This window comes from Chiloscyllium punctatum, chromosome 19, assembly GCF_047496795.1.
Source record: "Chiloscyllium punctatum isolate Juve2018m chromosome 19, sChiPun1.3, whole genome shotgun sequence".
In the NCBI taxonomy this organism is placed as follows: domain Eukaryota; kingdom Metazoa; phylum Chordata; class Chondrichthyes; order Orectolobiformes; family Hemiscylliidae; genus Chiloscyllium; species Chiloscyllium punctatum.
The window spans coordinates 92,524,298-92,549,694 of NC_092757.1; the positions used below are offsets into that span (position 1 = coordinate 92,524,298).

The following is a 25,397-nucleotide window of genomic DNA, read 5'->3' on the forward strand; positions in this document are numbered from 1 at the left end:
CCTATCTACCTGCGACTCCACTTTCAAGGAGCTATGAACCTGCACTCCAAGGTCCCTTTGTTCAGCAACACTCCCTAGGACCTTACCATTAAGTGTAGAAGTCCTGCTAAGATTTCCTTTCTCAAAATGCAGCACCTCACATTTATCTAAATTAAACTCCGTCTGCCACTACTCAGCCCAGTGGCCCATCTGATCAAGATCCTGTTGTACTCTGAGGTAACCCTCTTCGCTGTCCACTACACCTCCAATTTTGGTGTCATCTGCAAACTTACTAACTGTACCTCTTATGCTCGCATCCAAATTATTTATGTAAATGACAAAAAGTAGAGGGACCCAGCACCGATCCTTGTGGTACCCCACTGGTCACAGGCCTCCAGTCTGAAAAACAACCCTCCACCACAACTCTCTGTCTTCTACATTTGGATACAGAACTGGCTCAAATGGCTAGTTCTCCTTGTATTCCATGAGATCTAACCTTGCTAACCAGTCTCCCATGGGGAACCTTGTCGAATGCCTTACTGAAGTCCATATCGATCACATCTACCGTTCTGCCCTCATCAATCCTCTTTGTTACTTCTTCAAAAAACTCAACCAAGTTTGTGAGACATGATTTCCCACGCACAAAGCCATGTTGACTATCCCTAATCAGTCTTTGCCTTTCCAAATACATGTACATCCTGTCCCTCAGGATTCCCTCCAACAACTTGCCCACCACTGAGGTCAGGCTCACTGGTCTATTGTTCCCTGGCTTGTCCTTACCACCCTTCTTAAACATTGGCACCACGTTTGCCAACCTCCAGTCTTCCGGCACCTCACCACTTCCATTTAAGAGGCCACACCTAACTTTTCTACTCTTCACACAACCTTCCCAATAGCAGGTCTCTGTAAAATTGTATATACACTGTCCCAAAGTCAACTAGTTTTGAAACCCTGTCTTGTCCTCATATTCTAACCAAACGTGAATCATTGTGTAGTAATGGAGTGTTCGAGCGATTCACATCCACAAGTGAACTGGGACTGTGCTCTCTCTCGACTTTGCCTCACTTGCTATTTTAGGAATGCATTCTGTAGTGCAGTGCACCTTTTGGGACAGATTACGGTGATCGGGCTTGTGTTGTGATCTGGATTCTCACTGTGTGGGCTGAATCCCTCCCAGCTGATCACTTCCAGAGTTCTGGTGTAATCTGATCTTTACAAAAATGTGTCTGTTACAGTGAGGCTAGTTCAGTGTATTTGCACTTTTTAACTCTGCAACTGCACCATGTTTGTTCCTGGAGCAAATGCCACATAGCCATTCAGTTCCATGTAAGACTGCCTAAATTACAGTAATGCAGAAATGGATGTGCTTGCAACCTCATAAACAAGATGTCACCCTCTGGGGAAATGCATTAGAATCCATATTCCAGGAATGAAACAATATAACTACAGTTTTCAGGAAGCTAAGTAGTAAAAGCACACATTCTGGATATTGGATTTTAAATGTGCTTCATTGTGTTTGCCATTATCCTGAGAACTTGGCAAATTTATCCTGTAAAATGTCCCATCTGTTTCTGTGCTTTATGACTCCATGACTCCATGACTGTGTGCAGTTGCTGGTGTTGTGACATTGTAGTGCTTGTTGCAGTTTCAATGTGGGAATCCTTGCAAAGGTTACAAGCTTGATAATACAACGGGTTAAAACTTCCTTCATTCTAAAAGGCACACTGGATTTAACATCTGACTAAGATGCGTAGCAGTAGTCAGCTAATCAGCCCATTGAGTTTTCTCTGCCACTCAGTGATCGTGGCTGAACTGATAACTCAACTCCACTTCACTACCTTTTCCCCATTGGGAAGGTAGTGTGAAAACCAGCGAAGTGAGCTTGTTGCAGTCAGGTGTGGGACTTAGGAATTATGGTGCATACACCATATGATTTGGAGGTGCTGGTGTTGGACTGGGGTGTACAAAGTTTAAAACTCGCACTACACCAGATTATAGTCCAACAAATAAACCTGTTGGACTGTAACCTGGTGTTGTGATTTTTAACTTTGTACACATTATGTTGGCAGTGTAAAGGGAACATTACATTCCATCTTACTGTGCAGTACGTTGATTAGCTAACTAATTTAAAATCATCCTTGAATGTAATTGGCACCACAGCCTTGACAGCCCTCTGCAGGAAAGAATTCCATAGATTCACTACCCTTTGAGAGAAGTGATTCCTTCTCATCTCAGTCTTAAATACAAACAAGCAAAAATTTGCTCATTTCATATTTTTTCTAAGTTTGGAAAACTGGCTTTGTAATCACTTGAAAAGTAGTTGATTTCTTAACTGCTGCTTATTTTGTTTTAATTTGAGATTGTGAAACTCGAGCCCAAATGTAGTTTTTAAATTAGAGCAGGGAAATCTCTTTCATGACCTTGGAAGTTTTGCAAGAATTCAGATGATTGGAACTGTTGAGAATATTGCAGCGGGCAGTAAAGAGGAATGTGATCCAACAGGAAATACATTGTGAATGGAGCAATTTCCTTTCCATACTGACTGAATCGCACAATTAATAATAAACCGTCTTAATGTGTGGAGATTTCCACTGTTGCGTAAGCTTGATTTTCCTTTCAACGGCTTCACCGATGGTGGTCATGACTTAAGCTTTCCAGGCCTTAAACCCTGTAATTCCCTCCGTAATCCTCAATGCTTTTCTACTGCTTTGTCCTCCTTGTAAAGCCTTACTTTTGACCAAGTGTCAGGCCACTTGTCCTAATGTCTTATGACTCTGTTAAGTTTTGTTTTGTAAGCTATGTCTTATTACATTAAAAACTGTGTGCTACTTAGCTATTTTTATAATGCCAAAAATCAAATTTCTGCCACCTATAGGTTCTTAATCAAGATGTTTTAAGCTGAACTCTCCGTCAGTATGTATTGGGACAGTTGACACCTGTGTTCCAGGGCCACTGATTCCATTACCCCTTCTTGCAGCTATATTCAGATTGAGCCAGATTGTTTGTTTGTGACCTTGGTGTCATATTTGACCCAAAGGTGAGCTTCATATCTTCACTAAGGCATTCAACGAGGTTCCCCATGGGAGACTGGTTAGCAAGGTTAGATCACATGGAATACAGGGAGAACTAGCCATCTGAATACAAAACTGGCTCAAAGGTAGAAGACAGAGGGTGGTGGTGAAGGGTTTTGTTTTTCAGACTGGAGGCCTGTGACCAGTGGAGTGCCACAAGGATCGGTGCTGGGCCCTCTACTTTTTGTCATTTACATAAATGATTTGGTTGCGAGCATAAGAGGTAGTTAGTAAGTTTGCAGATGACCCCAAAATTGGAGGTGTAGTGGACAGCGAAGAGGGTTACCTCCGATTTACAACAGGATCTGGATCAGATGGGCCAATGGGCTGAGGAGTGGCAGATGGAGTTTAATTTCTATAAATGTGAGGTGCTGCATTTTGGGAAAGGAAATCTTAGCAGGACTCATACACTTAATGGTAAGGTCCTAGGGAGTGTTGCTGAACAAAGAGACCTTGGAGTGCAGGTTCATAGCTCCTTGTAAGTAGAGTCGCAGGTAGATAGGATAGTGAAGAAGGCATTTGGTATGCTTTCCTTTATTGGTCAGAGTATTGAGTACAGGAGTTGGGAGGTCATGTTGCGGTTGTACAGGACATTGGTTAGGCCACTGTTGGAATATTGCGTGCACTTTAGGTCTCCTTCCTATCGGAAAGATACTGTGAAACTTGAAAGGGTTCAGAAAAGACTTACAAGGATGTTGCCAGGGTTGGAGGATTTGAGCTATAGGGAGAGGCTGAGCAGGCTGGGGCTGTTTTCCCTGGAGTGTTGGAGGGGCATGGATAGGGTAAATAGACAAAGTCTTTTCCCTGGGGTCGGGGAGTCCAGAACTAGAGGGCATAGGTTTAGGGTGAGAGGGGAAAGATATAAAAGAGACCTTTTCGCGTAGAGGGTGGTGCGTGTATGGAATGAGCTGCCAGAGGAAGTGGTGGAGGCTGGTACAATTACAGCATTTAAAAGGCATCTGGATGGGTAGGTGAATAGGAAGGGTTTGGAGGGCTCTGGGCTGGTTGCTGGCAGGTGGGACTAGATTGGGTTGGGATATCTGGTTGTCATGGACTGAAGGGTCTGTTTCTGTGCTGTACATCTCTATGACTCTATGACCATCAATGAAACTTATTAACAGGTTGGCTCCTGCCTCAGTTCAGCTGCTAATGAAAATCCCATCCATGTCTTTGTTATGGGTGGCACAGTGGCTCAATGGTTAGCACTGCTGCCTCTCAGCACCTGGGTCCCAGGTTCAATTCCTGTCTCGGTCACTGTCTGTGTGGAGTTTGCACATTCTCCCCTTGTCTGCGTGTTGTGCTCCGGTTTTTTCCCACAGTCACAAAGATGTGTAGGTTAGGTGAATTGACCATGGTAAACTTACCATAGTGTTAGGGGCATTAGTCGGAGGGAAAAGGGATTTAGGTGGGTTGCTCTTCAGAGTGTCGGTGTGGATTTGTTGGGCTGAAGGGCCTGTTTCCACACTGTAGGGAATCTAATCTAAAAAATCTAATCTATTTCCAGACTTAATTCCGACATACCCGAGGCCAGCTTCCCACCTTCTACTCACTGTAAAACTTGAGATAATCCAAGCTCACTAAGTTCCATTTGTCTGTTGGCTGACCAACATTGACTCCTGTGTCAAAAATGCTTTGGTTTTAAACTTATGGTCTCTTTGGGAAATAGGTTTGGGTGGGATACTGTTTGGAGATTCGGTGTGGACTTGTTGGGCCAAAGGGCCTGTTTCCATCTCACAACTCCTTACTGCCTTTTTTCTCCCGTCTCTAAGTTTCTTTAGTGCCAGAGCTGAGACATATCAGCACTTTGATAACACTGGCCTCTTCAGCATCTCTGATTTTTATTGCTGTCTCATTTGTAACGCCTTCAGGCACCATGGCTCCCAGGCTCTGGAATTCCTTCTCTAAAAATCAGGAAGCAGCCTGTTTGACCAAGTTATTCCCCTTCAATCTATATATATATTCTAATGTGGCTTGTTATCAGATTTTGTTTGAGCATATTTCTTGGTACATTTTAATGAAAAGTGCAGTCCAACTGCAAGTCACTGACTTTGTCCTATTGAACCAAGAGTTAAACTTCAAACCCCATTTTCTTCCCACTTGTGAAGGCATGGCTGGAGAGTGTTTGCTGGAAAGACTATCCTCTGAAAAATAGCACTCTGGCTTTCATTGTTATCATATCATAACAAAGGACTGGCACCTTAGTGAGAGGAAGGAAAATCTGCTGGGGAAGATGCTGGTTGGTGTGCAAACTGAAGTCCATTACATGAAAATACTCTTCCCCAGTCATGGATCTTAAATCTGTAAGCAGACCTGAAATGGATGCCTGCTGACAATTCTGATGTTCAAATAATCAATCTTTGTTTGGACTGCACTCAACCAGAAACCACAGCAGCAGCGGCATTGTATAGTGCAAGGACTGTAACAGGTTTCAACATCTTCCAGTGTCCAAGGTGTGGAGATGGCAGTCTTTCTACTAGACTGTGAAGTGTCTGCCATTAACTGGCTTCCTCCAGTTGAATGTTTAGGGAATTGTGTCTGTGATGTCACCGTATTATATTATTTGAGTAAATTGCTGTCTGTCTGAGGCCAATTTTTTTATAAAATAGTCACCCAAAATATTCAGCCATTTGTTGAATGAAGTTGCTTTTTACTCTTCCCTGATATAAATGTCTTGGTGTAAATTTTGACTCCATTGTAGCCTCAAGTCATCCAGTGAACAATTTGTTTTTCCCCAGCATTATCAGGTATATTTAACAGTGTTGTCCTTCTGCTCGTTTCTGTACCTCTGATGTGCCCACCAGTTGGAAAGAAGGTTGTGGGCTCAAACTCCCTTTGCAGAGATGACTATCTAAGCTGAGCACACTGGTGTACCTTTCAGATAACAGGGTGAATGACTGAGTGCTTCTCCTTTTGTGTGAAGGTAGAAGTTTCCATGCATTACTCAAAGAAGCGGTGGGGTGGGGGGAAGAGCCGTGTTCACCCAGCATCCTGGAGTATATTTATCTCTCAGGTTATTCCATTTCAAGCAATGTACCTCTGTGTTTTGTGGGATTCTGTTCCCAGATTGGCTGGTGCATTTCTCTGAATGACAGTACTTTGTAAGTACTTAATTGGTTGGTTGTAAAGAGATTTATTCTGAGGCTGGGGCAGTTGCTATATAAATGTAGTTAAGTGAGGTCCCCGATCAGAAGAATGATATGACACTGTGTAACAATGCCCAGTGAGTTGGGTTGGTGTGACAGTGCAGCAGATCTCTGCTCAGTACAGCTTGGATATTGTTGATCTTGCCTGGTTAGGAGGTGCGTATGAAGGGCTGTTTGTTGACAGGTCAACTTGAATTCTAATCTGTTTAGCAAGATCAAAGGGAGAGTTAGTTTTCAACCATACATTTAGAACCACAGAAATGATACAGCACAGAAGGAAGCCATTTGGCCCAGCTTGTCCATACTGACCCAAAGACACCCAGATGTCTTTTCTAGTCCCACCTTCCAGCGCTTGGCCCATAGCCCTGCAGCTTGCAGCATTTAAGGGTGGATCCTGCGATCTCTGCCTCCACCACCAACTGAGGCAGTGAATTCTATTCACCCACTGCCCTCTGTGTAAAAAAGTTTTCATAACGTCCCCCCAGATCCTTCTGCTACTTAGTTTGAATCAATGACCCCTGGTTTTTGATCTCTATGCCAAGGGAGACCACTTCCTCCTGTTTACTCTCTCTGTCTGCCCCTCACAGTTTTGTATGCCCCAACCATGTTGCCTCTCAGCCTTTTCTCTTCCAAGGAAAACACCCTCTGCCTCTAACTGCAGCTGCAATTCTCCAGCCCTGGAAACATTGCAGTAACATTTTTTGTGCCTTCTCTCCAGAACAATTATGTCCTCGTACTTGTAACGTGGTGATCAGAACGGCACACAATACTCCAATTGTGGCTCACCGGTGTCTTGTATAGTTTCATGATCATATCCCTGCTTTTGTATTTTGTACCTCTGCCAATGAAGGAAAGTATTCTGTATGCTGCCCCTACAACCTTACCTACCTGTACTGCTACCTTTTGGGACCTGTGCACTCGCATGGCAAGATCTCTCTCTTCATCTACACCTCTCAGTATATTCCCATTTATTTTGTATTCCTTTTTACTGTTCGGCCTTCCTAAATGCATTACCCCTCACTTATCAGCATTGATCTCCATCTGCCACTTTGCTGCCTACTCCTCCAACCCATTGATATCAGTTTGGAGCTTACAGTTATTCACCACATTGCTGATTTTAGTGTCATCTGCACATTGTCCAATTGTGTGCCCCACCTTCAAGTCCAAATCGTTAAGGTGTAAAACTAACAGCAGGGGCCCCATCACCAAGCCCTATGGAACACCACCATAAACTGCTTTCCATTCGCAAGGGCAGTTATCCCATTACCCTTTGTTTCCTGTTACCACGCCAATTTGGATCCGAGATGACACATTACTCTGTATCCCATGGATGTTTACGTTTTTGACAGTCTGCCACGTGGGACCTTGTCAAAAGCCTTACTAAAATCCATGTGGACAACATCCACTGCACTACCTTTTATTGACTTTCCTTGTCATTTCCACAAAGAATTCAATCAAATTTGTAAAGCATGATCTTTCCTTAACAAAGCCGTGCTCTCTGTTACTGACCAGTCCATACCTTTCTAAGTGACAGTTTATCTGATTTCTCAGGATTGATTCTAGCAACTTGCTCACCACCAAAGTAAGACTAACTGGCCTCTAATTGTTTGGCATTTCCACAGTACCCTTTTTAAACAGTGGAGCTGGATTTGTATTCCTCCAGTCCTCCAGGGACTTCACCTGTCTAGTGGAGTTTGGCAAATAATCCTCAGAGCATCTGTTATTTCCTCCCTGACCACCTTCAGCATCCTGGGGAACAATCCATCTAGCCGTGGTGACTTCTCCATTTTCAAGGATTCCAACTTCTCCAACACTTCCACTCTGGTTGCAATTATTTTGTCCAATATTTCACACTGCTCCTCTTGCATTGCTATATCCACATTGTCCCTTTGCTTTGTGAAGATGGAGAAGTGTGGGTTTATGTGAAGGATTGAGTTGACTAATGGAAGCAAGAGATCCTTTTGTTTGGGCTTGAGGACAAATACACACTGTCCATTACACCCGCATTGTACATTTTTGCTTAAGTTCAGGTGTTCCTTTGTGTCAATATTTCTGTTCACAGTCTGAGTGTGAGCTTTTCAGTGAAGTGACTGGGAACTTTTGCACAACATGTAGGTGTGTATATGCTCCTTTGAAAAATGACTAGCATTTTAATTATCAATTTTTATTCCCAACTTATGCGAAGAGAACATTTTGAGCTTTTGCAATCATGGGATGCAATCTGGTGGTTACAAGTCTGTCCTCAGTAGTGGAAGTGGTTAGAGGATGCAAATTAAGAATTTTGCACAAAAGAAGTCACATGCTTGAAGATTGGCATAAACGCTTTCTGCAAAATCAGGTCACTTCGAAAAGCTGCTTTATAAAGGACTAAATAAAGACTTTATTCCATCAAGTCTGAGCTCAGTTTTGTTTCCTTGCCCCTCGGGATGGAATTTAAAGAACCACGTGAATCCCTTTTAATCTTGTGTGGTGTCTGGGAACTGCAAACGGTTTAATTCACTCAGCCATTAAATGTGGGCTGGTTAAAAATCTGAGATACTGACTTCATCTTACTTTTGTGATGAGACCTGTTGTTTCTTTCAGCTGGGAGATATTTGGACAATTTACACGCTGTCTGAATGGGAAGTAGAAATATTAAAAGTTGTATATATTTGAGTTCAGTCCCATTAAACCTTGCACATGGCTGGAAAACCTCACATAATTGAACAAGATATCAAGTGGCATTTGCTTCTTGAAAGAATTAGAATTTTGAGAAATAATAAATTCAGTGAGAAGCTGTTGGTACAAAGTTCATGTCTGCTCTTCAGAATTGCATTTAAGCCACATCCCCAAGGTTAAGTTTTCTCCCTCGTTTCTCCCATTATTCATGCCCATTGGGCCATAATCTTTCTTTTGTTGTTTCAATTCCACCCTGTGATCTCTTCACTTAACTCCTATTGTAACAAAGATAGTTGGGGGGGACAAGTAACATTGAGGAGGAAGGGAGGCTGCAGAAGGATTCCTGAAGAAGGGCTTATGCCCGAAACGTAGATTCTCCTGCTCCTTGGATGCTGCCTGACTTGTTGCGGTTTTCCAGCAACACATTTTTCAGTGCAGATGGATTTGGACAGGTTAGGAGAGTAGGCAAAGATGTGGTAGATGGAGTACAACATGGGAAAGTCTGAGGTCATGCACTTCATAGGAAGAATGGAGGCATGGACTATTTTCTATATGGGGAGGAAATTCTGAGAGACTTGAGAATTGTAGTCCAGGATTCTCTCAAGATAGACTTGCAGGTTGAGTCAGTTAGGAAGGCAAATGCAATGATGGCGTTTATGTCGAGAGAACTTGAATATAAAAACAGGGATTTACTTCTGAGGCTCTATAAGGCTCTGATCAGACGATGTTTGGAGCATCATGTGCAGTTTTGTCCCCATATCTCAGGAAGGATGTACTGGCCCTGGAGCGTGATCAGAGGAGGATCACCAGAATGGTTCCAGGAATGATAAGTTTAATGTATGAGAAATGTTTGAGGACTCTGGGTCAATACTGAATGAAGTTTAGAAGGATAGGCACGGGGGATCTAATTGCAACATACAGAATACTGAATGGACAGAGTGGATGTTGGGAAGATGTTTCCATTGGCAGGAGAGTCTAGGACTTGAGGGCACATCCTCAGAGTAAAGGGAAAGCCATTTAGAACGGAGATAAGGAGAAACGTCTTCAGCCAGAGAGTGGGGAATCTATGGAATTCATTGCCTCAGAAGGCTGTGGAGGCCGAGTCATTGAGTACCTTTCATACTGAGATAGATTCGTGAGTATCAAGGGTTATGGGCAGAATGGGATTGAGAAATGTATCGGCAATGATTGAATGGCAGAGCAGACTCGATGGGCTGAATGGCCTAATTTCTGCTCCTCTGTTTTATGGGTCATATGGTAACAGTTGAACATCTGGGAGTCAGCAGTGGGGTCTGAATGTTTTTTGTATGCCTTGAGCCAGTGCCCATCTCAAATAGTTGAAGTGGCTATTAGGGTATGAGTCATTTGCCCACTTTCTGCCCCAGCCCAGTGAGGTGGTATGTGAAGCTCTCTGCAACCCATCCAGATCTCCAGTTGAAAACAAGAAATACTGGAGGTCACAGCAGGTCAGCCAGCACCCACGGAGAGAGAACAAGCTAATGCTTCAAAGTCTAGATGACTTCAGAACTCTTAAAGAGTCATCCAGACTCAAAATGTTAGCTTGCTCTGTCTCTGAATGCTGTCTGGCCTGTTGTGATCTCCAGTATTTGTTTTCATAATTCCCATATATTTGAGCAACCATTCTTTTGTGTTTCTTGCCATCAATCTAATTCCTGATATTACACTGATTCTGATTAGCTTTGAAATAATATTGGTTTGTTATGATGCAGTATCTGCTTATAAACCTCAACTATGTGATATTGTATTTGGTTTGAGATTGCATATCTTTCAGCAGATAAGATTATATTTGTTGGGGAGGATGTTGGTCGGAAACTGAACTGCAGCAAATAATGAAAGGGAGTTGGCATCGAGTCTTTTTTGTTCGCATTAGTACACCAACCTGACCTAGCCTCTTCCCTTTTAGATGTCTCCTTGTTTGCTCAAGGTTGGTTCGTTAGCAATAAAAGCAGATGTTGGAAATAATCAGATCTTGCGGTACCCATAGGAAGAGAAACTGAGTTAACGCATAGAGTTGAATATGACTTCTCAGGATTTTACTTCAGATTGCTAGCATTCACAGTATTTTGCATTTTTAAATTAATAATTATTTCAAAGGGCTAATAAATGACTTTTTTTTTCCCCCCTAGGTAAGCCTCCTACATGTGCCAAATTCTAATCTAACTTCTATGAGAAGACCCAAACATCAGTCTCAAGTGTTCAGAATGGCTAGTTTGGGTATCAGTGTGGAACTGGACTGACTGTATTGCTCGATAAGAAAGCTGATGGGGCTGACTGAATTCTTTGTGCTATAAATGACTTGAAGCTTAAAGCTCTCTTTGCCACACCTGCCCTGGGTAGTTTGACTTTTATGATTCATTTGAGAGATGTGGGCATCACTGGCAAGCCAACATTTATTGCCTAACCCTTATTGGGGATTGCTGACAAAATTAAGAAACACTTGAGCACATTAGATATTCAGGACAGGGGTGTCTGTTCATCTCCCCAGTTTTCCCCGTCCCTTCACATTTGACTGAATCATTAGTTTTCAAATTGAAATGGGCCTGAATCAGTTTTGTGTTTAGCGAAGAAAATCTGCAGTCCTTACCTGGACTGGCACACATGTGACTCCAGACCCACAGCAATGTCCATCCCTAATTGCCCAGAGGACAGATTGTGTGGACCTGTTGGTGCTGCATGAATTCCACAAATAAATCGAAAGAAAATTCTCCATCCTAGACTTGCAACTTAACGTCAAGGTAGTAGTATCATTCTGGTGATTATTTTAAAAAAAGGGAAATGGGTACTGATTCCTCAGGTGATATGCAAAACGATTCTGTGTTTAGTAGCAATTGTAGGTGTGACTGAAAGGTTGACCTTTTCATTCTCAATCCTGCCACCTTCCCTCAACATGGGCACTTTAATCTATTTCTAACCTTTTCATTGCTGAACTTGCCAAGTTTGAATGTTTACGGAGAAGTTCTGCTAAATACTGACATACAGGTTGGTTAGGATTGCTCCACAACCTGTCGAGGGTAACTGTTTAATAGAACCTAGTTTTTACTTCAGTGTATTTGGAAATAAATCCTTCTGTTGTTTTGCATGCAGTTCTCTCAGCAGAGTCATGAGAACAAAGGAATCTGATCACCCAGAAACACTTCACAAAAGCATTGGGTGAATGAAGGTGGTGAGGGGGAAAGGTGTGACTGAAGACCGTATGCAACCAAGAGGAATTATTTGGAAAGGTGGAAACAGTCAGTCACAGATTCTGCGTTAAAGGGTTTGTTCTTGAGAAGGTGCACAAATGGCCTTCCTTATCTCCAAAAGTCAGTGCCTGTCTAATGCAAATGGATAGGATTACTTCATTTGCAACTAGCTCAGGTGTTCAATGTCTGTGACCTCACGTACTTTGCATTTGCAGAGGGAAATTTTGGTTACATTTCTGCCATATTCCAGTAGCACCCCTTCCATAAAAATAGACTTGAGATTGAGGGCAAAAGGCACAGCACCCCAACGACACAATCACCTTCACATTAAACTAAACCTTGTTTGCAGTAGTTTCCTTTTGTTCACTTGTGGGATACGTACTGCTATTTATTGCCCTGAAGCTCTGGACAGTGCTGTGGGTCTGGAATCGCATGCAGACCAGTAAAGGGTGGCAGAATTCCTTCCCCATGTTCCTGAACTAGATGAGCTTTTACATCAATCAACCATCGTTATAGGGTTGCCATTGGGCTAGCTTTTAATTCCAGTTGTTATTGAATTCAATGCAGGGGTTTCAACAGGGCAATAAATGGTAGCATACATCCTAGGAAGTAAATGCTGCACTCCAGATCCTGCTATCTTGTGGGAATGTTGCCATTCCAAGTGTCCAAAGAATTAAATTTCAGGTTTGGTCTGTGCAGATGTCCATTGCAGGAATCTGTGACCCTGAATAAGGTCATTGTCGAATCCAGGCTCAGCCATCAATGGCAGTACATTAAATCGATGCACCCAGTGAGAACATTAACAAAACAGGTCCTTGACATTTGTGGTGGTTGAAATGTGAGAATACCCTCCACTGGAAGAAGAAACTTTAATCTTGTTGTAGAGTTAAGTTAGTGGAACCTGATTGAGTCTCATTTTCCAGAGATTATTGCAGTGAGAGGTGCCATCTTTCTGATAAGTTGTTGAATAGATGTTTAACAAACATCACGGCTCTGTCAACAGCACCTGTCACACCCTCATCTGTCATCTAGAAGGCAAGGGCAGCAAATGGTTAAGTACAGCACTCCCTGTGACTTCTCCAAGCCACTCATTGTCCTGATTTAGAAATATATTACGCCACTCCATTACTGTTGCTGGGTCTCCCTTCCCTAACAGCATTGTGGGTATGCCTAACCCCAAGGACTGCAGTGGTTCAGGAAGGTGAACTGCTGCCTTTGCCGTGTTCTGCTGACCAGTATTTATCCTTCATCCAAAAATCACTCAAAGCAGCCTATTTGTGGGATCTTACTGTATGTCACCTGACCTCTGGTGTAAGTTCTTGCATTACAGTAGTGATAGTTCAAAAGTACTTTCATTGTAATTTGAAGTGCTGTTCTGGACTTTTATCTGAACTGTTGAATGTGTAGTGAGTGCATCTTCCCTTTTCTCTAACTACTGCCTCTGCAGAGAAGAGTATGAGCTTCAGTAGAGAAATAGGCAAGAAAATACATGACATGACAGTAATGAGAGAGACATTATTACATCTTGCTGCAGCATTCAATCTAGATCTTGTAGTATTAAGTCAGTCACAACTTCATTCATGGAGGTGAAAGAGAGAGTAAACTCCTGCTCAGAGGCAAAGGTTGGGATAGTATTTAGCATGATCAAAAGCTGAGCTAAAATAAATTGGATGAGCCTTTATTTAAGTAGCCTGGTGTTTAAGAATCCATTTTTTAAAAATAAGTGATTCTCAAAATCTGCCTATTTTAATTATCAGGGTGCATTGTATTGAAACTCATTATAAAAATCAGAAATGTTGGAGAAACTCAGCAGATCAGGCAGCATTTGTGGAGAGAGAAACAGTTCGTGTTTTGAGATCAATATGATTTCAGAATTAAAAGGAGCTGGACAATTTTTTTATGATGATGGTAAATAAGGAGGCGGAGTAAGTGGAACAGATTTCTTTGTGAGGATGCTTATTGCCAACGGCAGTGGTACTGGTGATAAAGGAGAGATAGACATGTTATATAGATGTAAATGTTAGGTGTGAAATTAATGTAAACTAGTTCTGTTTTACTGCAAGCACTTGGGTACAGTTAAATTGTTGAAACCACATAGAGCTTGCTGACTAATATCAACAATAAAGATTTATATTCCCTGATGATCAAACCAGTTACAAAGTCTACATATGACAATAATGGCTAACTTTGTTGTACGTCCTGAATTCTTTGAGGCTTTTGAGTATGACCCTATGCTTTACTTTTCATTCAGCCTTGTCCTGTGCTCTGAACTAAAATGTCAAATGAACACTCTGTACATGCAGTAAAAGCACTGGTTGCATCTTTCTACAGTTGTCTGTTCACTGCTGATTAACCAGACTTTCATCCATATTCACAAAAACAAAAGAACTGTGAATGCTGGAAATCAGAAACAAAAACAGAAATTGCTGAAAAAACTCAGCAAGTCCAGCTGCATCTGTGGAGAGAAAGCAGAGTTAAGTTTTGGTTAACTAAGGGTTAACTAACTAAAGAAGGATCACTGGACCAGAAACCTTTAACTCCACAGATGATGCCGGACCTGCTGAGTTTTTCCAGCAATTTCTGATTTTGTTTCATCTGCATTTCTCTGAGACACATTAAATCTGGAAGCTCAAGTCAAACAGTTAAGATATCTTGAATTTGCGGAGAAGGGAGTTTTTTTTTAATTTCGTGGCTCCTACACTGAGAACTGTTTCTGAAAAATGTCAAAAAGGAACAGTTTGGCTGAATGTCTGGATTCTATGTTGCCCCTCTGTTTCTGCCAGTTATAAACTGACTATCTCCAGCTTCACCACTACCAGCACCTGTCTCAACCCTTCCATGTCTCACTGCTTCTCAGACATCGCATTGGGGTGAGGGGGAACATTTCCTCCTGAATAACTACTGGGAAGTCATTGTCTGCAGTCCTGTCACACTGGGCTCCCAGCTGCGGATTGACTCTCTCTTTGCCTGTCACTGTTTGTATTTATTGTACTTAACCCTGATCTCACACCCACCTAACTCCTCCAACATGAAGTCATCCTACTCTGTCCACTTATCTGCCAATGAGTTGATTTACCATGGCTGTCTTACCTTTATTGGACAGTAACATTCCATTACTTTGCTCACTAGCCATCCATCTCCCAGCCAGCATGGGCTTTATTCAAAATTCTGTGGCCTGTATTTTGATTCGCGCTAAGTACTAAACATCCAGCATTGGTTCCAGATCCAGTAATATGTCAACTCTGACGTTAACATCCTTGCTTTCTAATCCCTCCGACGCCTTGCCCCTTCCTATGTCCTACAAGGCCCCAGGTTCTCTAGATATCTCTAATTCTGGCTTCTCTTGTATCTCTGATTTTAATAGCTCTGCCATTGCTGGTCATGCCTTCACCTACTGAGGCCCTGAGCTCTGGAATTGCCTCACTAAACCTCCCCATTTCTCCATTCGTGCCTTCTGTTGAAAATGTTGCCTTTGAAGTCATTTGTCCTCCTATCTACCAGGCAGTTTGGGACGCTTTACTACGTTAAAGGTGCAGTGCATATGGTTATCCAATCTCTGAGTCAGGGACCACTAGACCATTGAGAGGAATTTAGCAAAATCATCACCTCGAACTTGTGCCTAATTGACTTTTGTTCCTCAGTGGGGATTTTATCTACAGCATTTCAACAGATAGGAAACACTTGGTTTTGATGCTGTGGCTTAAACTAAAATCTGTATTTTCCGATGCCAACAAGCCAACTGCAATACTGTAACTTTGTTAACCACAAGCACTCTGTGATAGATTTGGAGATGTATCAAAACCTTTTAGTAGTTGGAAGCCTCATGTTCAAACCCAGTCTGTTCTGGATGCTCACTGAAAATGTTCTGAAGAGTAGCTGTAAAATATTCCAATGAAAAATGTTTGAAGTTAGTAGAGATCTTGTTGGGCAGGATATTTTGTAACCTTTCTTAACCCATGCAGAAAAACCTCTCCCGTGTCTACCTGTCTGTCTATCTGAACCAGTCCCCTCATGACTCATCCCTCTACTTCATTCGAGGCCATTCAGAATTGAGGCGAGGCTGAAGGAATAACTCCCATTAGTTACCCCTCCACACACCACCTATTTCAGAGAGATTGCTATGTAATCTGTTCATGATGAGGAGCTCAAAGTTAATGTTCCTCTACTCTGTTTCTGTGGAGTAATGCACTTGCAGTCAACTGTTGCATCGATCTAAAATGAATAATGCCAGAAATGAACTTTGATGTTTGGTTTTGGGAAATTGTGCATTGGTATGTCAAAGTTTTACTACAGGAGTCCTAACGGGAGTTTACTGTAATGTCAGTGCTAAATATTACTAATTTCCTTTTCTAAATGAACAAGAATTTTGTTTAAAAGGATCATTCAACTCGGCCTTTGGCTGAGTTGGCTTCATATTGCTAATATCCCATTCTGCATGAGACTTAAGTTTCCTAAACTCCAAAACCATCTCGGAAATTTATGGTTGTGTTTTCTAGTGTTGGAGAGGACATTTGGACCACTTCCCAGAGATGCCTCTACATCTCTGTTGCTGTTTGACTGAACTGTCTCCTGTAGATGATACAATCTCCACCGGTCCTGCTCAGCATGAACCCTTTTTTGGGGTGACCAGAGTGACAAGTTTGCAAAACAAAAAATCCATCGCCTCTAAATTCGTAAACCATTCTCAATCCTATTTCACTGTTACATCATTGTATGTTTTAGTATCCTTTCACTGTCCAAACAACTTCATCAGGACTGCATCAGCTCTGGAAGAATATCCATTACTATCTTGGACATGTAGTAATGGTCAGCAAATGTAGCCTTGCTAGAAACTCTCAACCTGGCACCAAATAATTTAACAACTGTTTGTGTTTATAAAGTACCTTTTAACATACTGAACTATCCCAAGCCTCTTCATGGGAACATCAGGTGTAACGTTGATATTAAAATTTTGAGTGACTTGAAGGAGAGTGAGTGGTGGAGGGATGGTTTTGGACAGAATTCCACAGCTTGGGGCCTTGGTAGCTGCTGTCTAAGCTAATGGAGCACTGATGAAATGATTACAACATCAACAAATAATTCCTGCACTGTAGTTGGAACCGGAAAACAGCACTTGCTATGAGGCCCTTTTTTTTTTGTGTCCCATAATCATAGCAAGCCCTATTGCAGCAAATCTGGAGCTGACTGCCAGAGGGAGGAGAAACCCCTGCAACCTGTTGAATTTCCGCAGGTGTAGACTGGCTCTACCTAAGAGCCTCACTCTGACGGACAGATTTGACTCTAACTCTTGCCACTGAATCCTGCCACCCCTGTACAACTGTCATCGTTGCAATCTCTACAGGGTCAGTCATAGAGTCATCGAGATGTACAGCATGGAAACAGACCCTTCGGTCCAACCTGTCCACGCTGACCAGATATCTCCACCCAATCTAGTCCCACCTACCAGCACCCAGCCCATATCTCTCCAAACCCTTCCTATTCATATACCCATCCAAATGCCTTTTAAATGTTGCAATTGTACCAGCCACCTCCACATCCTCTGGCAGCTCATTCCATACACGTACCACCCTCTGCGTGAAACAGTTGACCCTTAGGTCTCTCTTATATCTTTTACCTCTCACCCTAAACCTATGCCCTCTAGTTCTAGACTCCCCGATCCCAGGGAAAAGACTTTGTCTATTTACCCTATCCATGCCCCTCATAATTTTGTAAACCTCCATAAGGTCACCCCTCAGCCTCCGACGCTCCAGGGAAAACAGCCTCTTCCTGTAGCTCAGATCCTCCAACCCTGGCAACATCCTTTTAAATCTTTTCTGAACCCTTTCAGGTTTCACAACATCTTTCCGATAGGAAGGAGACCAGAATTAAATGCAATATTCCAACAGTGGCCTAACCAATGTCCTGTGCTGCCGCAACATGACCTCCCAACACTTGTACTCAATACTCTGACCAATAAAGGAAAACATACCAAATGCTGCCTTCCCTATCCTATCTACCTGTGACTCCACTTTCAAGGAGCACTCCAAGGTCTTTTTGTCCAGCAACACTCCCTAGGACCTTACCATTAAGTGTAGAAGTCCTGCTAAGATTTGCTTTCTCAAAATGCAGCACCTCACATTTATCGGAATTAAACTCCATCTGCCACTTCTCAGCCCATCTGATCCAGATCCTGTTGTAATCTGAGGTAACCCTCTTTATCCAACTCTGTTTCACACAAGAGACGTTGCTAAAAAAAAAAGTCTCATTTTTAAGTGGTTTGGTAAGGAAGCATCTGTTCTTTCTGCTCCAGGTGGCTGCTGTGGATCAGATCAGAAGCAGTACGTCATTGGAGGATGGGCCTGGGCTTGGTGGTGCGTCTCTCAGACACAGAGGTAAGGCACTCAGAAACAACAAAAAACAACTTTCCTCCCTCTCAAGCTCTGCTTTCTTCCAAAGACACTCTTCCACTTTAGCCGGTCATATTTAGGAATTGGTGTTTTCGGTAACTTTTTTTAATATGTAAAGAGGGTGATGCAGAAAAGGTGGATTGGTGGTGATTGTGTGCTATGTCAAACAAACTTTAATGGCTCATGAGATGCAGGTGGTTGAATTAAACCTGAAGCAAATGATTGCGTATCAAGCATGGGCAATGGGCAGAGTGTTGGGGATCTGTATGATGGTTGGATGATGGTAGGAGAAAGGTGAAGGTGAAGTAAATTGTGTAAAATTCTGCAATGCAGTCAATGTGACTTTAAAAAAAATGCTTTCTTGTCACTTTTTATTCTGGAGCATAGATGTGATTAGATTCCCTACAGTGTGGAAATAGGCCCTTCGGCCCAACGAATCCACACGAACCCTCTTCAGAGTAACCCACCCGAACCTGAAGGTCTGGGAAAAGCCTTTGGTTCTGACCATTTCCTCATTTTTTTTTTGGTATGATAGTATCTTTAATTTGCAAATTTAAATTTAATGTTGTGGTGCTATCCCAGTGCTGGAGATGTTCTCCTATCAATATTGTATAAAATATGGAGTCTGCTAGTGTTTACAAAAATGCAGGAGGACCATCCCTGCAGTGCGCAGAGAGCCACTTCATTGCCGTGTGAGAGGTTTAAGAAATTATTTAACTTGCAGACATTGCTCTAATCCCTTCGTTATGTTTAGAAAGAAGGATCACGCCATCAATGGAATTCTCTGTAGTAGCTCTTCTCTTCCATTTTTAAAGTGTGGAGTTCACATTTAAATTCTCAAAGTGAAGCAAGCAATCGGAGAGATCCAAGTGGTGCAAAACTGAAGTTGTGAACAGACCCTTTTTACACACTTGGTCTCTGACTTTGGATTATGTAATCTTTTAGGTCTTATGCTGTATTTTTGATTTGGGGAGAGACATGTTTGTAAGTATTTGTCATGGAAGGAGTGAAAAACATAAATCCAGCATCTGAACAAGAGAAGCCAAAATTCTTTCGTTGCACACCAAAATTTGAGTCAGAGGTGTACAGCATAGAAACAGACCCTTTGGTGCAACTCATCCACGCTGACTAGATATTCTAAATTAATCTAGTCCCATTTGCCAGCATTTGGCCCATATCCTTCTAAGTCCTTTCTATTCATATACCCATCCAGATGCTTTTTAATTGTTGTACAAAAATTAAATTGATTGGAAGCTGGCTTTTAACTGAAAATTTAGCTACGAAATTAAGGAATATTTTGAAAATGCCTCTGCTTTGAATGAAGAAACTTTGGACCCCATGTAAAATGTAATGTTAAAGTAATGTATTTGAATAACATGCTTGTGGAAATCAATTTTACTATTGGCTAGCATCCAACTCATTCATCTTTTAAACATCAAGCATTGTATCTTTCAAATGCACTGAACTATTTTCCACAGTCTGAGTCATCAATTTTATTTTCCTGAGATTCATCACTGGGATGGCAATGTACAGAAATGGTCTTTCCAACTGTAATGTATGAGTTTCACGTATTACAAATCTGCAAACAAGATTTTTTTTGGTCAAATTGTGTTTTGTATTGTACGTTAACAGAAAATGTTGCTTAATGTAAAGAACTCAAAGGTCTTGTCACTCCTCCAACTGTTTTAATGAGGGCAGGTAGAGAGGAAACAATAAATCGGTATATATGCACAACTCTTCCAATCTCAATTTCCCCAAAAAATGCTAAAATGTGTCTGAGTGTATCCTTTGGACATTTTGTTCTGATGGATTTTGCTGTTTGCTGTTGTACCTTTTCCTCATCTTTTTGAATGCTGAAGATCTCTGGCACCACTCGGATATTGTGGTTGTTTTTGTGGTCTCTTCCCTGTTTTGAAAAAAAACATCAAATGTTGAGCTCGTGCTTATCATTAATAAAAAATAAACCTGTCTTTCAAGACCCCAATTCCTGCAGCAGGTCAGTTTGTTTTGAAATCTCCCTTCTCTCCTCCCTGTCCCTGGTTATGGGTTTCCCCCTCCCACATCCTCTTTCTAATGTCAGACAGAGGGAAGCGAAGCTTACATGTTATCTTGCCCCTTAGGGCTGATGGCTGCCACAGCCCTGATTTTGTTTTTTGTCAATGTGTTTTTGATTTCACAAACATTTGCCTGTTTTTTTTTGTACGCTCCCTTTTAATTTTGTATGATTCCCCAGAGGTCATTTAAACAAATTGAAATTCAGACAATCTGCCTGAGATCTTTGTGAATTTTGCTGCTGGCAGTAATAATCCATTTATCATATCCTGTTTATTCCACATATTGACTTCAACAGGATGCCACAGGTTCTGGTTTTGATTTTGTGTAATGCTTTTATTAGTCTAGAAAGGCAATGTATAATTGATATTTATAATCTCCCCTCCCCATGAAAGCATACCCTTGTGATGCCTCTTATTCAGTTTGTTGTTCTTGTTGTCACTTCCCTCCCGAAGTACTGGCCCTTCTCCAGCACCTAATTCAAGTGTCTGTTCTTTGTATGTATGGTTGTGCATTGAATATTCACAAGGTGTTTAACCATGCAGTATCTAATTTCCCAGTTTGTTCCTGCCATTCCCACTGTGTATATTTGGCACAGCCAATTGGGTGAATATCAAGACCAGCAAAATGGACTCTCCTTCCTTAAGCCACTAGGGAAAACTAATAGCATGCTTTTTTTGTTTAAGGAGAGTTGGGAAAAATAAACAAAGATAAAAGGCCCATGTGCTGCCTCTGCTCTGTTGACGAGTGGGCGAACAAGTGACAGCGTGTGTGTTCTGTTCAGCCACTTAGTCCTCCCAGCCCCAGCCTCTCAGAAAGAAGCTTCCATCAGAACGGCAGTTAAATGGCTCCAGAGCATTTTAAGAAGCATCACAAATTCTCAGTGCATTATTTTGAACGGCAATCTCTCTTTTTATATGAACTATTCATATTGGAGTAGGAGTAGCACTAGATTTTTGATCTGTATGAGTCCAGAGGACATCTATTGGCTAGCTGTCTCATTTCATTTTGCACGACATGCAGAAACCTTCAAGAAGAGAATTTGCTTCTGAATGAAATGCACAGTACATTGACTAGACAAACAGGAGTAGGCTGTTTAGCCCTTTGCCTGCTTTGTCATCTCTTTCGTTGCTGGTGATCAACATTGTGTTGCCATGCTATCCAGTTATTCCTTGATGTTAATTCAAAATCTGTCAATCTTTGCCATTACTTTTCTTAATGACTGAGCTTCCACAGCCCTCTGGGGTAGAGAATGTCAAAGATTTCTCACTCTCGGAGTGAGCAAGTTCCTTCTCGCCTCGGTCCAAATGGCTCACCTTTTATGCTGTGACTGTGACCCTGGAACTAGATCCCATAGCCTGGGGGAGACATCTTTCTGCATCTGCTGTATTTCTCTTTAACAATTTTGAGTGTTCCTTTGAGATTGGCAAACTTTCGAATACAGGCCCAGTGTCCTCAATTTCTCCTCATACTTGGTCCCTTCTGAACCTCTGTAGCACACTCTCTCTCTGGCCAATATATCCTTTATTTGGTAAGGGGGCCTGTACTGCACGTACTGTCAGTGCAGTCTCAACATATTATGTATAATTAAAGCAGTAGCTCTTTGCTTCTGAGCTCCAATCCTCTAGTGATAAAAGTTGATGCAGCATGTGCTCTCTAAGGTGCTTGCTGAGAATGAAGTGGGGTGGGGGGCGAGGGGGGGTGAACTGCGTTCTTGAAATGCTGCAGTCCACTTGTTGTGGGTTGACCAACAATATTCTGAGGGAGGGAGTTCCAGGATTTTTGACCCCAGCAGCAGTGAAGGAACAATGATATATTTCCAAGTCAAGAATGGTGAGTCACTTGGTGGTGTTCCCATGCATTTGCTGCCCTTGTCCTTCTAGATGGAAGTGGTTGTGGCTTTGGAAGATGCTGTCTGAGGATCTTTAGTGAATTTCTGCAGTGCATCTTGTAGATGGTACACACTGCCGCTACTGAGCGTTGGTGGGGGAGGGAGGAGGTGTTTGTGGATGTGGTGCCAATTAAGCAGAGGTTGTTTTGTCCTGGATGGTGTCAAGCTTCCTGAGTGTTGGAGCTGCCTCCATCTAGGCAAGAGGGGAATATTCCATCACACTCCTGACTTGTGCCTTGTAGATGATGGACAGCTTTGGGGAGTCACGAAGGGAGTTACTTGCTGCAGTATTCCTAGTCTCTGAACTGCTGTTGTAGTCATTGTATATGTGTGGCAAGTCTAGATGAGTTTCTGGTGAATGGTAGCCCCAAGGAGGATGATAGTGGGGAATTCAGTGATGGAAATGTTGAATTCAAGGGATGGTAGTTAGAATCTCTTATTGGAGATGGTCATTGCCTGGCATTTGTGTGGCATGAATGTAACTTGTTACTGGTCAGCCCAAACCTGGATATTGTCCAGATCTTGTTGCATTTGAACACTGGTTGCTGCAGTATTTGAGGAGTTGTGAATGGTGCTGAACATTGTACAACTGTTCCCTATTTCTAACCTTATGATGGAGAGAAGGTCATTGATGAAGCAGCTGAAGATGGTTGGACCTAGGACACTACCCTAAGGGACCCCAGCAGAGATATCCTGGAGCTGAGATGAGTGACCTCCAACAATCTCAACCATCTTCCTATGTGTCAGGTATGACTCCAACCAGCAGAGAGTTTGCCCCAATACCCATTGATTCTAGATTTGCTACAGTTTCTTGATGCCACACCTGGTCAAATTCATCCTTGATGTCAATAGCTGTCACTCTGACTTTACCTCTGGAATTCAGCCCTTTTGTCCATGTTTGAACCAATGCTTTAATGAGGGGTCAGGAGCCAAGTGGCCCTGGTGGAACCCAAACTGGGCAGGTTATTGCTGAGAAGCTGCTGCTCAATTGTGCTGTTGATGACACTCCCTGTGCTGTTTGCACAGATTGTATTCCAGAGTGGCAGCTTTGATTTTCTTCTCTTTTTCATATTGTATTTTTGTTTCTCGTCATGACAAATGTAGAATCTTTATTTCATTCTATTTCATGAAATTTTTGTTTTTTAAGCCTTGGATTAGTAAATTAATTTCAAATTGGTTCCTATTGCAATGAAACAAATCAGTTTTGAAGAATGGTCACTGAACTTGAAATGTTAACCTTGTTTTCTCTCTGCAGATGCTGCCAGACCTGTTGAGTTTCTCCAGCCATTTCTGTTTTTGTTTCTTTTGGTTACTGTTGCATATTATCTTGAAAATAATGAGCTACAGGGGTGGGGTGAATAGAATAATTTGTGACTAGGATATTATGTGTGCAGTGAGTGAATGACTTCTTTCACTGATCTGAATCCTTCAATGATAATAACTTTCCTAAACGCTTTATTTATTTCTCCTAATTATTTCTTATCAATTTAGTTTTATCTGTTTTGAGGCTTTCACATCCTTTGATATAACATTCAACTGAAGATTAATCCAATCTTTCCTTTGTCAACAATGTTGTAATTCAGTAAAGTTTTTGCAATGTTTTAATGTTTTGGGCATTGAATATGCACGGTTGTAGTATTTCTTTCAAAGAGCACAACGTTCTCTGAATGCTCTAAACAACTTCCCACACTTAACCACACCCATTTAAGGTCAGTTGTTCATCCTATTTGCTTGTTTTTGAACAAAATTGGCAGCTTGGCTATGTAACCATCGTGACTGCATCATAATTGCTTCTGGGCTCTAAAGAGTTTTGGGACATATTGAGCAGGTGATCTAATGTCTTAATTGTTGAGAACCTTCTGAAGAAGGGTGGCTCACATCAGGAGTAACACTGCCTTTTTTTCAGGAGTTTCTTCACTTGGATTTTGTGACGCTTCACATTGTTCATGCCCTGTGATAAATGGCTATCTTGAAAAGACACTGGAATCGCCTGCTGTCTTTCTGCAGGTGATTTGTTTATTTGTTTCTTGAAGTTACTCAATGTCAGTAAAGTCTGGGTCAACACAACTTTGTACGAGATAATCAAAGCACCCATCGTTCAGGATCATAGAAATTCCAAGAAAAAACTGAGCTGAAGAGGAGCTGTCTCTTTGAAATGCCTTAGTGTGCAATTGAAAGTTTATCTTGAACCCCACAGCCATTAAGGATTAACCATTTCTTGACCCAAACTTGGAGAAGTTTTGCTTGATTGTTATTTGCACTGGAAGGGATTCTATGATTGAGAAGGGGGAAGTTGGGTGGTTCCAGGAGCAACACTCTTTTTTTGCAGGTATACATTATGCTGGATTGTAATTCAATCAATACCAACTGGATGGATCTCTTGTTAAGTTGTCTGCCTGCTTGATGTTTCTTTAATTCATCACCATTTATTTGGTTAATCAGAGTATTATTAGGATTTTTTTTCATTTCTCATCAGAGAGGACATTTTTCTTTCGGTGGGTGTGGAAAGCTTGAATGAAGTCCCTTCATCTCGATGGCATGTATTCCTGTTTATCATGTTTTCACCATGAGGGTTACACCGTGGTATTAACTTTCAAGCATAGGCAATCTCTTTAATATCAATCCAACTTTGTCTGTGGCATTAATTTGTTGGTGCCTCAAGTCTAGCGCTGAGAGTTTTTAAAAGGGCTGCCTCCAGAGGAGCATTCCTGGGAATCTATTTTCATGAAAGAAAGGTATAAATTTGGCTCTGTGTACTTCTGTTAAAGCAGTGTGGCAATTTCCACCTTGCATTGTCATGTGCTTCAGGTAGCCACTGGGCTTCAGTGTCATTAGCTTGACGGAATGAGTTTCGGGCTCTCCCTGGATTCACCAGTTTTCCTTGGACACTGAGATGAAGCCATTCTTCAACTCTATTGGATGTTCCTACTTAACGTCAGATGACTTAAAAGTTATTCGTTATCATAGCCAATTTTTTTTTGAGCCCAGCTTTGAGTGATCGAACATGGTTGATT

At 41.9% G+C, this 25,397-nt stretch overlaps 1 protein-coding gene across 4 annotated transcripts in view; it reads left to right on the forward strand.

Moving 5' to 3' along the window:
• LOC140491621 (flotillin-2) overlaps positions 1–25,397 on the forward strand; it is a 97,878-nt gene that overhangs the window by 14,667 nt on the left and 57,814 nt on the right. For all 4 annotated transcript variants that reach the window (XM_072590071.1, XM_072590070.1, XM_072590072.1 and 1 more), the window contains one exon: positions 18,344–18,425. In XM_072590071.1, coding sequence (XP_072446172.1) covers positions 18,344–18,425 — 82 coding nt within the window. Of the gene's footprint in view, positions 1–18,343; positions 18,426–25,397 lie in introns of those variants that run through there.